Below are 12,850 nucleotides of genomic sequence, written 5' to 3' on the forward strand. Positions count from 1 at the left end.
GGACACTGATAAATTAAAAACAAGCACATGGAGCCCATATTTTTAATGTTTAAACGTCTTCAGAATATATTCTTCTACAAATGTAGAGTATGAGGAAAATGGCATGGATTTTGAATATTTGGGTGCAGAACTACGGAACCATTCGTATTTTAGACATTTTAGACGGTATTGGACTTTTGCACGTTTTTGGCGGATTTTGGGCTGTTTCAAGCCAATACGCAACACTATAGACACTGATAGTTTAAAAACGAGCACATGGACCACATATCTTTAATGATTTAACGTCTTCAGAATATACTCTTCTACAAATCTAAAGAGTAGGATGAAAATCACATGAAATTTTGAGTTTTTGGGAGCAGAACTACAAAACCATTTGCATTTTAAACTGTATTATAAGACTTTAGCATGTTTTTAGCGAATTTAGGCAATTTTCAAGCCAACTCGCAACACTTTGGACAATGATAGCTTAAAAACAAGCACATTGACCCCATATTTTTAACTTCCCTACACATTTGCAATGCATTCCTCTACAATTTTGCCGAATTTGATGAAAATGACATGGATTTTTAATAAAGTGCAGCTTAAACTATACTTTTTTTTAATTTTCGAGTAGATTCACGTCTTTTGAATATTTGTTTTTTTGAAGTTTATGCAACATTCTTTTCAAATGAGGGTGCTGCTGACTCCAAATAGATATAGTTTTGCTTATTAAAAGATATTCTCCTAGTTTGGTATCCACTTAGTTACATACCCTGGAAGTGTGATGAAGATTGATGCGATATCGACAGAGCAAAAATGATTTGAACTCATTTGGTGAATTCGTGAGGTCTAGAGAGTCATAATTCTCTTGATTGCACAACATTTTCATATCATTCAAATATGGCGACTTAGAAGTCACGTAGAAAAATAATATGCACATGAACCTATACTATTTTTTGCATTTTCATAATGCCAATGTAACTCTGCAAAATTTGGTGAAAATGACATGGACTTCATTTTAACTGAGAAACATTCTTAAACCAACAAAAGTAAAAATAATCATACATAATTTTTAGTCGTTAACACAATTTTCATTGACTTTGTATACGGAATAAAGTTTTTGAGCAATTTGGGGTCTGACACGTAATAAATGTTACGTAATTTCGGAACCACGTACTCAGGAGTCGTAAATTTGGTCTCGAAAGATGTGCAAGACTTGGAAACGTTGCATTATTTCGTTGAATCATGTGTCTTCATGAATATGTAATGAGCAGGTTCATATGGTCATATCCCCATGTATTATTTTGTATTTTATTCCGTGATATTATATTTAAATTTGACCTTCAATAATAAATCAATTGGACTGAATATTAATGTGTATTAAAGGTAATCACTCCTATAACCTGTTTTGTTGCAAGAAAGAAAGAGTAAAAAGGAAACAAAGAAAGAAATGAGAGAAATGAAAGGAAGGAAGGAAGGAAGGAAGAAAGAAAGGTAGGTACATGTAGGTAGTTAGGTATACTCACGCTTCCGCCTATAAAGTCATAACCACTTCCAGTAATAGCACGGCCACCAAAGTCTTCATGGGATGTGTAGATACCGGAGTCTATTACGTAAACATGAGCACCACTTCCCGTACCTGTAAATGCAATACTTTGTGACTAAAAAAAATCTGTCAATCTGAACCAAATCCCACTTGGTCTAATTATCATGTCTAATTGTCACATGGTATAATGACTGTTTGATCTAATTTCCACTTGGTCTAATTTCCATTGAGTCTAATTTCCACTTGGTCTAATAGCCAATTAGTCTAATGACCATTTGGTCTAACAGCCAATTGGTTTAATGATCGACCACTTGGTCTAATAACTATGCAGTTGGGCTAATCATCACTTAGTCTAATTTTCATTTGGTCTAATTGCCATTTCATCTAATGTATTTCATTGTCACTTGGTCTAATTGCATTTGGTCTAATACCAGTTTGTCTAGTAGTCGGTTGGTCTAATACTAGTTGGTCTAATACCAGTTGGTCTAATCCTCACTTGGTCCATTATTTATTTGGTCTACTGTGCACTTGGTTTAATGTTCAGTTGGTCTAATTTCCATTTTGGCTAATTTCCACTTGGTCTAATTTCCACTGAAAAGAACACCATAACATATCATTCGATGAATGATGTTTTAATATACATGTACAACAAAATATAACAAAGTCTGACTGACTTTCGATTTCTTGGGCCAATGAAAATTCCCTGATTTTGGCGTCATTTGAGGTCTGCATAGACTATACTAGACTATCCTTTTTACATGCAGCGGCGTACCCAGGATTTCCAAAAGGGGGCAAATTATTCGGAGGATATTTCGTCCACGAAAATATTTGACAAGGAAGAAAAAAAATAAAAAAAGAAGTTAAAAAGGGTCTTCAAGTTAAAAAGAGAGGGCATACGTCTGTTGTCATTGCATTTTTACTTTCAACATTTTTAATTTTTGTTCTCAAAAGGGGGGCAAGTCCCTTGGATCAGTTTTTGTTTTCCTTTCTCTTAAACTCTTTCTTCTTTTTCCCTCCCCCCTTCCCTCTCTTTCCTTTTTCCCCTTTTCTTTCCTTTTTTTTCACTTCCTTTTTTGGGGGGCTTGTGATGACTCATCAGGGAGGGGGGGGGGGGTAGTGTGCCCCCTGCCCCCCTTAAGTATGCTAGTGATTATATGTCAGAATGAGTATCAAGATGGTCGCAACTACACAATAAACCTGTATAGTGTTATTAAACTATATATCTAACTGGTCTGCTATTTGCCTCCAAACTCTAACTATTGAAATAACTGAACAACATATACACAACAAAATTACATGATCTAATGGCTTTGTAACTTTTGTAATCCCTCAAACTGCATAACTGTTGCTTATTTTCCATCAAGTTCAAGTATCGTCTGTAATGGTGCATAACAATGATTTAAAATAGACATATATACATGTTTACCCAGTGCTTTCATTTCTCAAAACGAAACCTCCTTGAATTCACTTGGAGAGGTTCCCGGAATTCTACAAATGTTCTCCAGTCTTCCGTAAGATGTTATAATTCTCTTCTATACACACAAAAAAGGAGATGAAATACAGGGCCCAGTGCCATAATGAGCGAAAAAAATTGAGGGGGTGAAATATGACCAAAGACGTATGAGGTAAAATAATCTCGAGCGAGCAAAGCGCACGAGCAAAAATGTTTACATTTTCATTACAAAGATCAAATTTTTAGACAGATTTTGACATAATATTTGGAAAATAATATCATTCCCGGAAATGATAACTTCCCCAAAATGATCTTGGAAAATAGCAAAACTTTTTCAGGATTTCCTGGATGTTGGAAAGATTGGAAGCACTGTTTACCAGATACGTATCCACACAATTAATTACATTACCGGGGGTATATTTTTTATTCTTTCCGCATAAATAATGTTATTCTGATGAAACCCCACCTTCATAAGCTACAAGGTCCCCAACTTATTGTTCTGTAAAATGTACATGTGGTGATACAATGATTATGAGAATGATAAAATTTTCATCATCATCTATAAAATTACAATCCATATACAAGCCTAGATATAAGAACTAAATTTGATAAGAATAATTCATTCGATGAGCAACTATCTCGTCATCGACAGTCCTTCAATGTGAGGTTTTGCGCCCACCAGCCTTACCCCGAATCTACCCCTCCGCATTCTGGCAACATGTATTAACTGATGCATGGTATTTATCCATTTTGTTAATTCTAGCTAAAATAAATAATAATGAATGATATTACATTAGAATAAATGGACATTAGATCAAGTGTGAATTAGTCCAAATGAAAAATAGAACAAGTGACAATTAGCCCAACTGGGCATTCGAAAAATTGGTGATTAGACCAAGTGGTCATTAGACCATTTGGCTATTAGACCAAGTGGTCATTAGACCAATTGGATATTAGACCAAGTGGAAATTAGACTCAATGGAAATTAGACCAAGTGGAAATTAGATCAAACAGTCATTATACCATGTGACAATTAGACATGATAATTATACCAAGTGGAAATTAGCCGAAGAGGAAATTAGACAAAGTGGTGTTAGACCAACTTGAAATTAGACTAAATGCCCGGTGGGCCACCTCCATTCACGAGTGGATACCATGCGCGACCATAAGATCTCAAAAAGCACCCTAAACACGTATTTTCAATATTCTGAAATGCACCTCTTAACAAGTATTGGAAACAAAATGATACTATTGGCAATTATTCCCTGAATTGTACCCCTAAACAAGTACAGACATATTTCTAAGACAGACGTCGGTCGTCGGTTTTACCTTTACCTACATTATTGGCTTTAGTACAGCCCAACTCACGCAAATCATACTCTAAACACGTAGTGTTGACTCCTGGGGCAAAAAGCACATTCTTTATAAAACATTTTAGTCTTGATTGTTTATACCCTTGCAAATTTGACCCTAAACACATAAATTTCCTAGGGAAATAGATACTGTTTTTTCAGTATTTTAGACATCCTTATCATGTAACGTACATAACGTGCCCTATCTTGAAAAAAAACACCCTTTTCACATGATTTTTTGGTCGCGCATGGTATCCACTCGTCAATGTAAGTGGCCCCCACCCCCTCCCCCCCCCCCCCCCGGACTAAATAAAAATAGCCCAACTGCTCATTAGACGAATTGAATATAAGACCAAGTGGGAATTAGACGAATTGGATGTTAGACAAACAGGTTGTAGACAAAATGAGTTTAGACTATGTGAAGTTGGACGAACTGATAAGTATGCCAAGTGGTATTAGACCATCCGATAATTCACCGTTCCAAATATGAATGATCGGTGGAACCAAATCCGCTGCTACACTGGCAGCCACAGACTGTGCAGCGCCAGATAGAGTGAGCTCTATCTCTTATATTGTTGAACGCTAAACAGGGTAGCAGCATCTCCCATCTTTTAACATCATTTTAGTCTGACCAAGGAAATATCACTCCTTGGTCTGACGCGACCGGGGTTGTAAGGTTTTAATCCCCTGGGGTGCCACTTCCGTTGACGAATGGATACCATGCGCGATCATGGGGTCTCGAGAAGCACCCTAAACACGAATTTTCCATTTTCTGAAAATGCACCCCTTATCAATTATTGGCACGTGAAACCCTACCCATATCAATTATTGGAAACAAAACAATACTCTTGGCAAGTTCCCTGAATTGACCCCCTTAACAAGTATAGCAATATTTTTATTATGATGTCTTTTTCAAGATCGGGCACATGATAAGGGTGTCAAAAATGCAAAAATAATGAAAAAAGGGTATCTATTTTCGCCACAGACGACGATTTCGGTTTTACCTTTACCCACATCATTGGGTTTAGTACAGCCCCACCTCCCACCTCCCAAATTGTACTCTAAAAACATATTGTTGTTACTTGAGGCAAAAATCCTTTATAAAACATTTTAGTCTTAATTACACCCTCGCAATTTGACCCTAAACACGTAGCTTTTCTAGCGAAAATAGATACCCTTTTTTCATTATTTTTGCATTTTTGACACCCTTATCATGTGCCCGATCTTGAAAAAGACATCCTTTACGTGTTTTTTGGTCACGCATGGTATCTACTCGTCAATATAAGTGAACCCCCCCCCCTTTTTTTTAATCCCAACCTCCCGATTATGAGACGGATGCTCTACCCTCAGAGTCAACACACTGTATAAGCCTAAGCTCGATACAATGAATTTTTATTAAAATTATTATCTATACAATGATGAATCAAAATAAATGCTGAAAATCAAAATATGATAGGGGAGAAGAATTGAAATAGAAAATTGTCATATTTACTAACCGTTAATATTAATAATGTCATCCCCAGCAGTGTCTCTCTGATCTATGCGATCAAGGCCCCACAGGCTGGTTGCCCTATTGCCATCAGCTGTGATGATTTCATCTTCTTCAACATAGGCAACGCCAGGAAGAGAACGCAACTGAAAAGTAAAAGTTGGAATCGTACCCTTCTTGATTGAAATATGTCAAAAATATTTGAGACCACTGAAGTGGAATGAATCAGAAGTTGAAAGTTAAGGAAATGGAGGATAACAAGAACATCAACAACAATTAAGCAGAAAATAAGAATGGGGAGGAGAGGAAGAAGAAACTGGAGAAAAAGAAGAAGAAAGGGTATAAAATGAATGAATAAAAAGAAGAAAGAACTAGGAAAAAACAAAAGGAAAAGAATGGGAAACAAAAAGAACAAGGAGAGAAGATATAAACTCATTGAACTGAAGCAGGTTGAGAAGAGAACGAGAATTATGATGAGTGAGAAAAGAATGAGAAAATTTGAATAGTAGAGGGAGAAATTCTCTCCATACTTACAATGTCCAGACCTCCTTCGGGTACAACAGACACGAAAGCATTGATGAGTTGTATTTTTCTTTTGATGGAAGCAAAGCTACCAGATCTAGCCACACGTGCCATTAAACCCTTTACAGTCATGTCTATGTCTACACCATCCTGGAAAGATAAATAGAAACTTGATAAAGAATACAATACAATACCAACTCCCCCGGAAAAAAAAATTTATACATATTTTTTTAATTGGGAAAGTAACGAGAATGGTGGTGAGAAGTGGCGCCAGAAATTTCTGATCAGTCAAGAGTTGACAAGGGCCAACCACACTAAGAACACAAAAATTGAACTTTGAATAACGATACCAGATACTATTTCAAACTTACATGTACGTTGGAGGGAAAGACATGTAGGCAGTTCATTAATAACACTATATTTACTGACGTTTATTAGATTAGCTCCAACATCATCACTGCACCGACATCTCGGTAGCAGCCAGAGTGTTTTTTTTTAATTCGTCTAATGCCATTTCGTCCAATTGCCAACTCGTCTACTATCATTTGGTCTACCATCAGTACGTCCTCTCATCACATGGTGTACTTCCGTCTAATAACAAGTTGGCCCATTAGCCATTTAGTACATACACCATTTGATCTAATTGAACTAAGAGTTAAATTGTGCAAAATGAATGAAAATGAAACGGACATTAGACCAACTGGTTATGAGATGAAATTGTCATAGACGAAATGGTGATTAGACGGAGGGATTGGACCAAATGGTTGTTAGACGAAATGTTGATGGATGGAATGGCATTAGACCAAATGAAAGTAGACCATGTGGTGAGTGGACGAGTTAGTAGTAGACGAATTGGCAATTTACCGCCAGAGGTACTTGGTAGAAGTGGTAACGAGTAATAACATAATATACATGTAGTCTACGCTTGCAGACCTTGATCAGTTATCACCACAAATACCATGACGAAAACCTCAATTTGAGAACACTATACCCCAGGTTTTCTCGATCAATTCTCTTCTCCAAGTACGACAAACCCTAAGTATCAAAACACCTGTTTCTTGACCTCGGTCCGAAGATAACACAAAAGCCCGAGCGTGGTTCCGGCAAAGCATGCCGCCATTTTTTATTCACTTACTTTCCTTATTTCGAGGTCGATTTTTTTCGTTCGAAATTGAAAATGGACAAACATTGAATTTCTGAATACAATATGCCTTTGAAAACGTGATTAAATATCCATTACGAAAATTTCCCGTTTGATTCTCGACCTCACTTCGGACTGCAAACTGCAGTCGCATACCCCGTTTTGCGTTTGGGAAATCTCAAACAACTTTTCCAACCCCGATAAACCCATCTTGGCCAGGTAATCCCCTTGTCTCGATTTCACCACCACGGGCCAGCTAAACGAGCGTTGAGCCAAGGACGAAATGATAAACAACAGCTGTGCTATTACGTAAGACTTGACTGCCTGTAGAAGGATCTTCGGAATGAAATTATTGTATTCGATATTAATCACGTTTTCAAAGGCATATTACATTCAGACATCCAATACTAGTCCATTTTCAATTTCGAACGAAGAAAATCGACCTCGAAATAAGGAAAGTATGCGGAATAAAAATTACGGTATGCTTAGTATGCAAGGATCGCGATGCATCCCATCTAGTTTCTGTCCGTACAGCAAGAAAATATGGGATGCATGCCGTTCACTCGCGCAACGATACAGTCTTAACGAAAGAAAGGAAGGAAGGAAGGAAGAGAGAGAGAAAGAAAGACAGAAAGAAAAAGAAAGAAAGAAAGAAAGAAAGGAAGAAAAAAGTTTCTATCAACGCGTGTATACATGAACTCCATTCACTCACCAGAACACACATTGCAATCCATCGTGTGTGGCCCCCTGCTGTGACCGTTGATGCTGGGGTGTATTATCTTTGGACCGAGGTCAAGAAACAGGTGTTTCTATACTTAAATTTCATGCTTGAGGGCAATAGGGTTTTGAGAAGAGATTTGATAAGGGAAACTTGGGGTATACTGCTCTTAAACACAAGATTTTTGTCATGCGAATACAATAATTTCATTCCGAAAGTCCTACTACAGGCAGAGAAGTCTTAAGTAATAGCATAGCTGTTTTTTATCATTTCGTCCCTGGCTCAACGCTCATAATCTGGCCTGTGGTGAGACGGCAGAGATTACCTGGCCAAGCAGGGTTGATCAGGCGGGTGTTTCATAAAGCTGTTTGTAAGTTAAGAGCGACTGGTGATCCTGTCTTACGGTAAATGGTACACACCTTTGGCGATGATCATAGTCGTTCTTAAAGTCGATCTTAACTTACAACCAGCTTTATGCATGAAACGGCCCCCAGAGCTTGGAAATGATTTAAAACACAAACTGGGGTCTAATACCGCAGTTTGCAATCTGAACTGCAGTCTTTCTCCAAATGGGGGTTTGACATAATGCAACAACAAAAGGTAGAACTCTGCACTCTCAAAAGTTTCACCTGTAAAAGTGTTCTTATTGTGGCATTCTGCAGAAGGTGATGTTTTTTTTCTTGCAGCCGCTCGCTTTCTAACCCTTTTTTTTTCCTTGGGCCTATTGCATAAACTTTTTTATTTAAAATTAACCCATAATAATCTGGTTAATAGTGAAAAAAAAATCATTTTTCTTTAGGAACATACAGGGAAAACTCTGGCCTATAAGGTTATTCCTGGTAAAATCTGTTATACATTAGTAGGTAACATAACCATCTACTGAGAGGAGGAATGGCAAACAAGCCAAATAAATCGTTAAAGAACTTTAATTCTAGAATTAAAGTTTATCGTAACATAAATGAAATTAAGATCTTATTCCAACGCAAAATATAATCAAAATTCATTAAATACGCCTCACATGTAAAGAAATTTAAAACATACAATATGTTTGTATACAATTTATGATACATAGAAAAATATATATGACTATCTGTGGAAACGTCATTAGGAGAATGCTGGATAACACATGAACTGTTCTCGAACACAAAATGGGGACTTTAATCTGGACGAATCATCAAAAAGGAAGAATATTTATTAAGTGTCAAGAGTGACCATTATGTTAACGAGGAATATTAATGTATGCTTTACTATAAAAAGTGATTACCTATCATGATACTACACCATGGGTCTATATAAGATGATCCAATCATCCACCATTTCATTTGTTGAATTCATTTACTTTTCCAAACATTCTGTATATTGATAGACCGGCGAGTGTAGCGAGCGAGAAATATGATAAAAATATGTAACTTGTATTACAAGAATATTGCAATATCCAAATATCACATTTGGAGACTTCACTAAAAGCATGATTAGTAGCACAAAAATAATATTCTCAATAACCACTCAAGCAAAATTTGACACTCCTTTTATTGGAATATTAATGAAGCATTGAGGATTTATCCCCTAAAATATACTTTGAAATGATTAGAATGCATTTGATTGTAATGTCTTTTGAAAGAACTTGAGATAATCAGAAAACTAAGCAGCAAAAAATATATACATGTATATATATATATATATATGCATGTATATTGTTTTAAGGCATTATATCCTTAGTATGATAGCTAATGTCATTAAAAGAAGTCATAGACACTGAAGCAGAGCAATTGTGAGATAAAAATAAATTGACAATAATCTGAAGTAACTTCATGTCTAACCATGATGATAGGCTTAATACTCGGGTTAAAGACTGGAATAACTAAATAACTCTTTTCGGGGGGGGCATGAATGATTCCAGGACCCCCCCTCCCTCAAAGCTTAAGATACCCGTATGTTTTTTTAAAATAAATCAGCGATGTAGAAATTATCCGATTTGATGCACCTGTTTAAACTAAAACAAACACTTCTGTCTTTTAAATCAAGAAAAAGAAATTGACCAAAGAAAAATAAATAAGGGAGTATTTTTATTAGCTTACCTGGAGGACGACGATGTATCGTCCTTTAACACCATTTCTGCCAGCGTCATAAAAAGGTGCCAGAGAGGCACTAGCGACAACGGCCAGGGTTAGTAAAAGTAGGAATTTCATCTTGTACAATCAGCCTAGGTATAAATTCAACAAATATGAAGCTATTGGCAGCAAAACGTTAATTCAACACTTATACGAATAGCTTAACTTTGAATTTTGAGTTCGATTTCCAATATTTCCCCACAACACAATTCAGACATACAATTTGGAGAAACTCGCTTGGTAAACCAAAAACAAAAACAAAAAGAAAAAAAAAAAAAATTCCTGACCTTTTACTAAGATTTTCCCACCCCGAAAGAGAGAAATATATAAAAACAATGAATTGAATTTGCAAATATAGATGATTCTCTGATTAGCTTTAGGTTTCACCGTGTAAGGTATTCTTAAAAGGAATGTTGGGTAATCTTTTGTATAATAACTCCATGCATGCAAACCTTCAAAGCTCACATTATATATCTATAAGTTCAGTTGATATAAACAAGAAAGCATTGATAGATTATGATCACATGTAATTCTGCTTGAAAATGTCTTCCAGAGAGGATAAAACTTTTTACTGGAATGAAAGATAATAGAAACCGAATCTACGATCAACAAGAAGCTGGCCTATTGATGAAAATTGACTGTTTTGAAGTGAAATTATAGGAGCAGTGCATAGACTTACCCTTCTTCCAAGCAGTCAAGTGATGATGAGAATAATGATGTCGAGTCTCTTATTATCCAACTAATAAAGGATCATACCATCTTCATTTGTGAATGCTGTGAACTAAACAGGTGATCCGATATAGGTAAAGCAAATACAATAACTCAAAAATAGAATTTTGATCTGATTATAAGATATGAAAATTATGATGACGCAAATCCAGTGATATCTGCAAAATATTGTTTTAAAAGTTTCTTTCTTCTGGTTTGAATTGTACATTTGACCTACGTATGTCATTCAAGAGGCGCAGCAGACATGCGAAGACAGACTATTACAAAACCAATGCTGGGAATGCAGGCATGACTCCTCAGAAATCAAAACCCTAAATAATCCTTACGTCAGGAATGCCTTTCCATTACTTCCACTACTATAGTATGCCTACATGTATAATGGTACATGGATTATGGGGGGGGGGTCTACTGCATCTATTTCAACCAAATGGCAATTAACAAAAGTGAATAAAATTGGGTTGAATCAAAGATCTATTAAAAACTTTCCCACATTAGAAATAAAAGAAAAGTACTTATTCCCAAAAATCTCCTGCTAAGATGCTATAATAATGTATACGATGCAATATTTCTTATTATCATTCTTCTTCTTTGTCTTCTTTGTCATTATTCATTATTATTTTCATTATTATTATTATTATCATTGTTATTGTTATTGTTGTTAATATTACCATTATTATCATTTCCAACCCCAAGTTTGTTTTCTAAATAACACACTTTGATAAAGGAGATACATTGTATCTGGAGCTCATTCTTGGAGCAGGACATCCAAGTATTAATAGCTTCATTATAAAACACATTCATAACAGGGAATGTAAGCTTGTGAAATCATCATCATCCAACCAATTAGCACAATGCATGAAATATTGGAAAGAGTTGACTATGCAAACTTAAAAGTGCCACCCAGATGTTCAAATAATCATCTCGTCATGTCTACATCTCTTAGGGAAAAAGATGAGATGACAAGATCTTGGAACTCGTCATGTCTGCTTCTTGTAAAGGGGTGATGAGATGACAAGATCTTGGAACTCGTCATGTCTGCTTCTTGTAAAGGGGTGATGAGATGATAAGATCTTGGAACTCGTCATGTCTGCTTCTTGTAAAGGGGTGATGAGATGACAAGATCTTGGAACTCGTCATGTCTGCTTCTTGTAAAGGGGTGATGAGATGACAAGGTCTTGGAACTCGTCATGTCTGCTTCTTGTACAGGGGTGATGAGATGACAAGATCTTGGAACTCGTCATGTCTGCTTCTTGTAAAGGGGTGATGAGATGATAAGGTCTTGGAACTCGTCATGTCTGCTTCTTGTAAAGGGGTGATGAGATGACAAGATCTTGGAACTCGTCATGTCTGCTTCTTGTAAAGGGGAGATGAGATGATAAGGTCTTGGAACTCGTCATGTCTGCTTCTTGTAAAGGGGTGATGAGATGACAAGATCTTGGAACTCGTCATGTCTGCTTCTTGTAAAGGGGTGATGAGATGACAAGGTCTTGGAACTCGTCATGTCTGCTTCTTGTACAGGGGTGATGAGATGACAAGGTCTTGGAACTCGTCATGTATGCTCCTTTTAAAGGGGTAATGAGATGACAAGTTCTTGGAACTCGTCATGTCTGCTTCTTGTAAAGGGGTGATGAGATGACAAGGTCTTGGAACTCGTCATGTCTGCTTCTTGTAAAGGGGTGATGAGATGATAAGATCTTGGAACTCGTCATGTCTGCTTCTTGTAAAGGGGTGATGAGATGACAAGATCTTGGAACTCGTCATGTCTGCTTCTTGTAAAGGGGTGATGAGATGACAAGGTCTTGGAACTCGT

At 36.5% G+C, this 12,850-nt stretch overlaps 1 protein-coding gene across 1 annotated transcript in view; it reads right to left on the reverse strand.

The window, feature by feature from the left end:
- The window catches only part of LOC121418125 (aqualysin-1-like), a 30,713-nt gene extending 19,150 nt beyond the window's left edge, over positions 1-11,563 (reverse strand). The window contains exons 1-5 of the mRNA XM_041611828.1: positions 10,991-11,563; positions 10,279-10,403; positions 6,354-6,491; positions 5,823-5,965; positions 1,506-1,632 (exon numbers count right to left, since the gene is read on the reverse strand). Coding sequence (XP_041467762.1) covers positions 1,506-1,632; positions 5,823-5,965; positions 6,354-6,491; positions 10,279-10,389 — 519 coding nt within the window. The 5' untranslated portion in view covers positions 10,390-10,403; positions 10,991-11,563. The remainder of the gene's footprint in view (positions 1-1,505; positions 1,633-5,822; positions 5,966-6,353; positions 6,492-10,278; positions 10,404-10,990) is intronic.
- Positions 11,564-12,850: the final 1,287 nt, after the last annotated feature.

This window comes from Lytechinus variegatus, chromosome 7 (genome assembly GCF_018143015.1).
Source record: "Lytechinus variegatus isolate NC3 chromosome 7, Lvar_3.0, whole genome shotgun sequence".
Taxonomy (NCBI): domain Eukaryota; kingdom Metazoa; phylum Echinodermata; class Echinoidea; order Temnopleuroida; family Toxopneustidae; genus Lytechinus; species Lytechinus variegatus.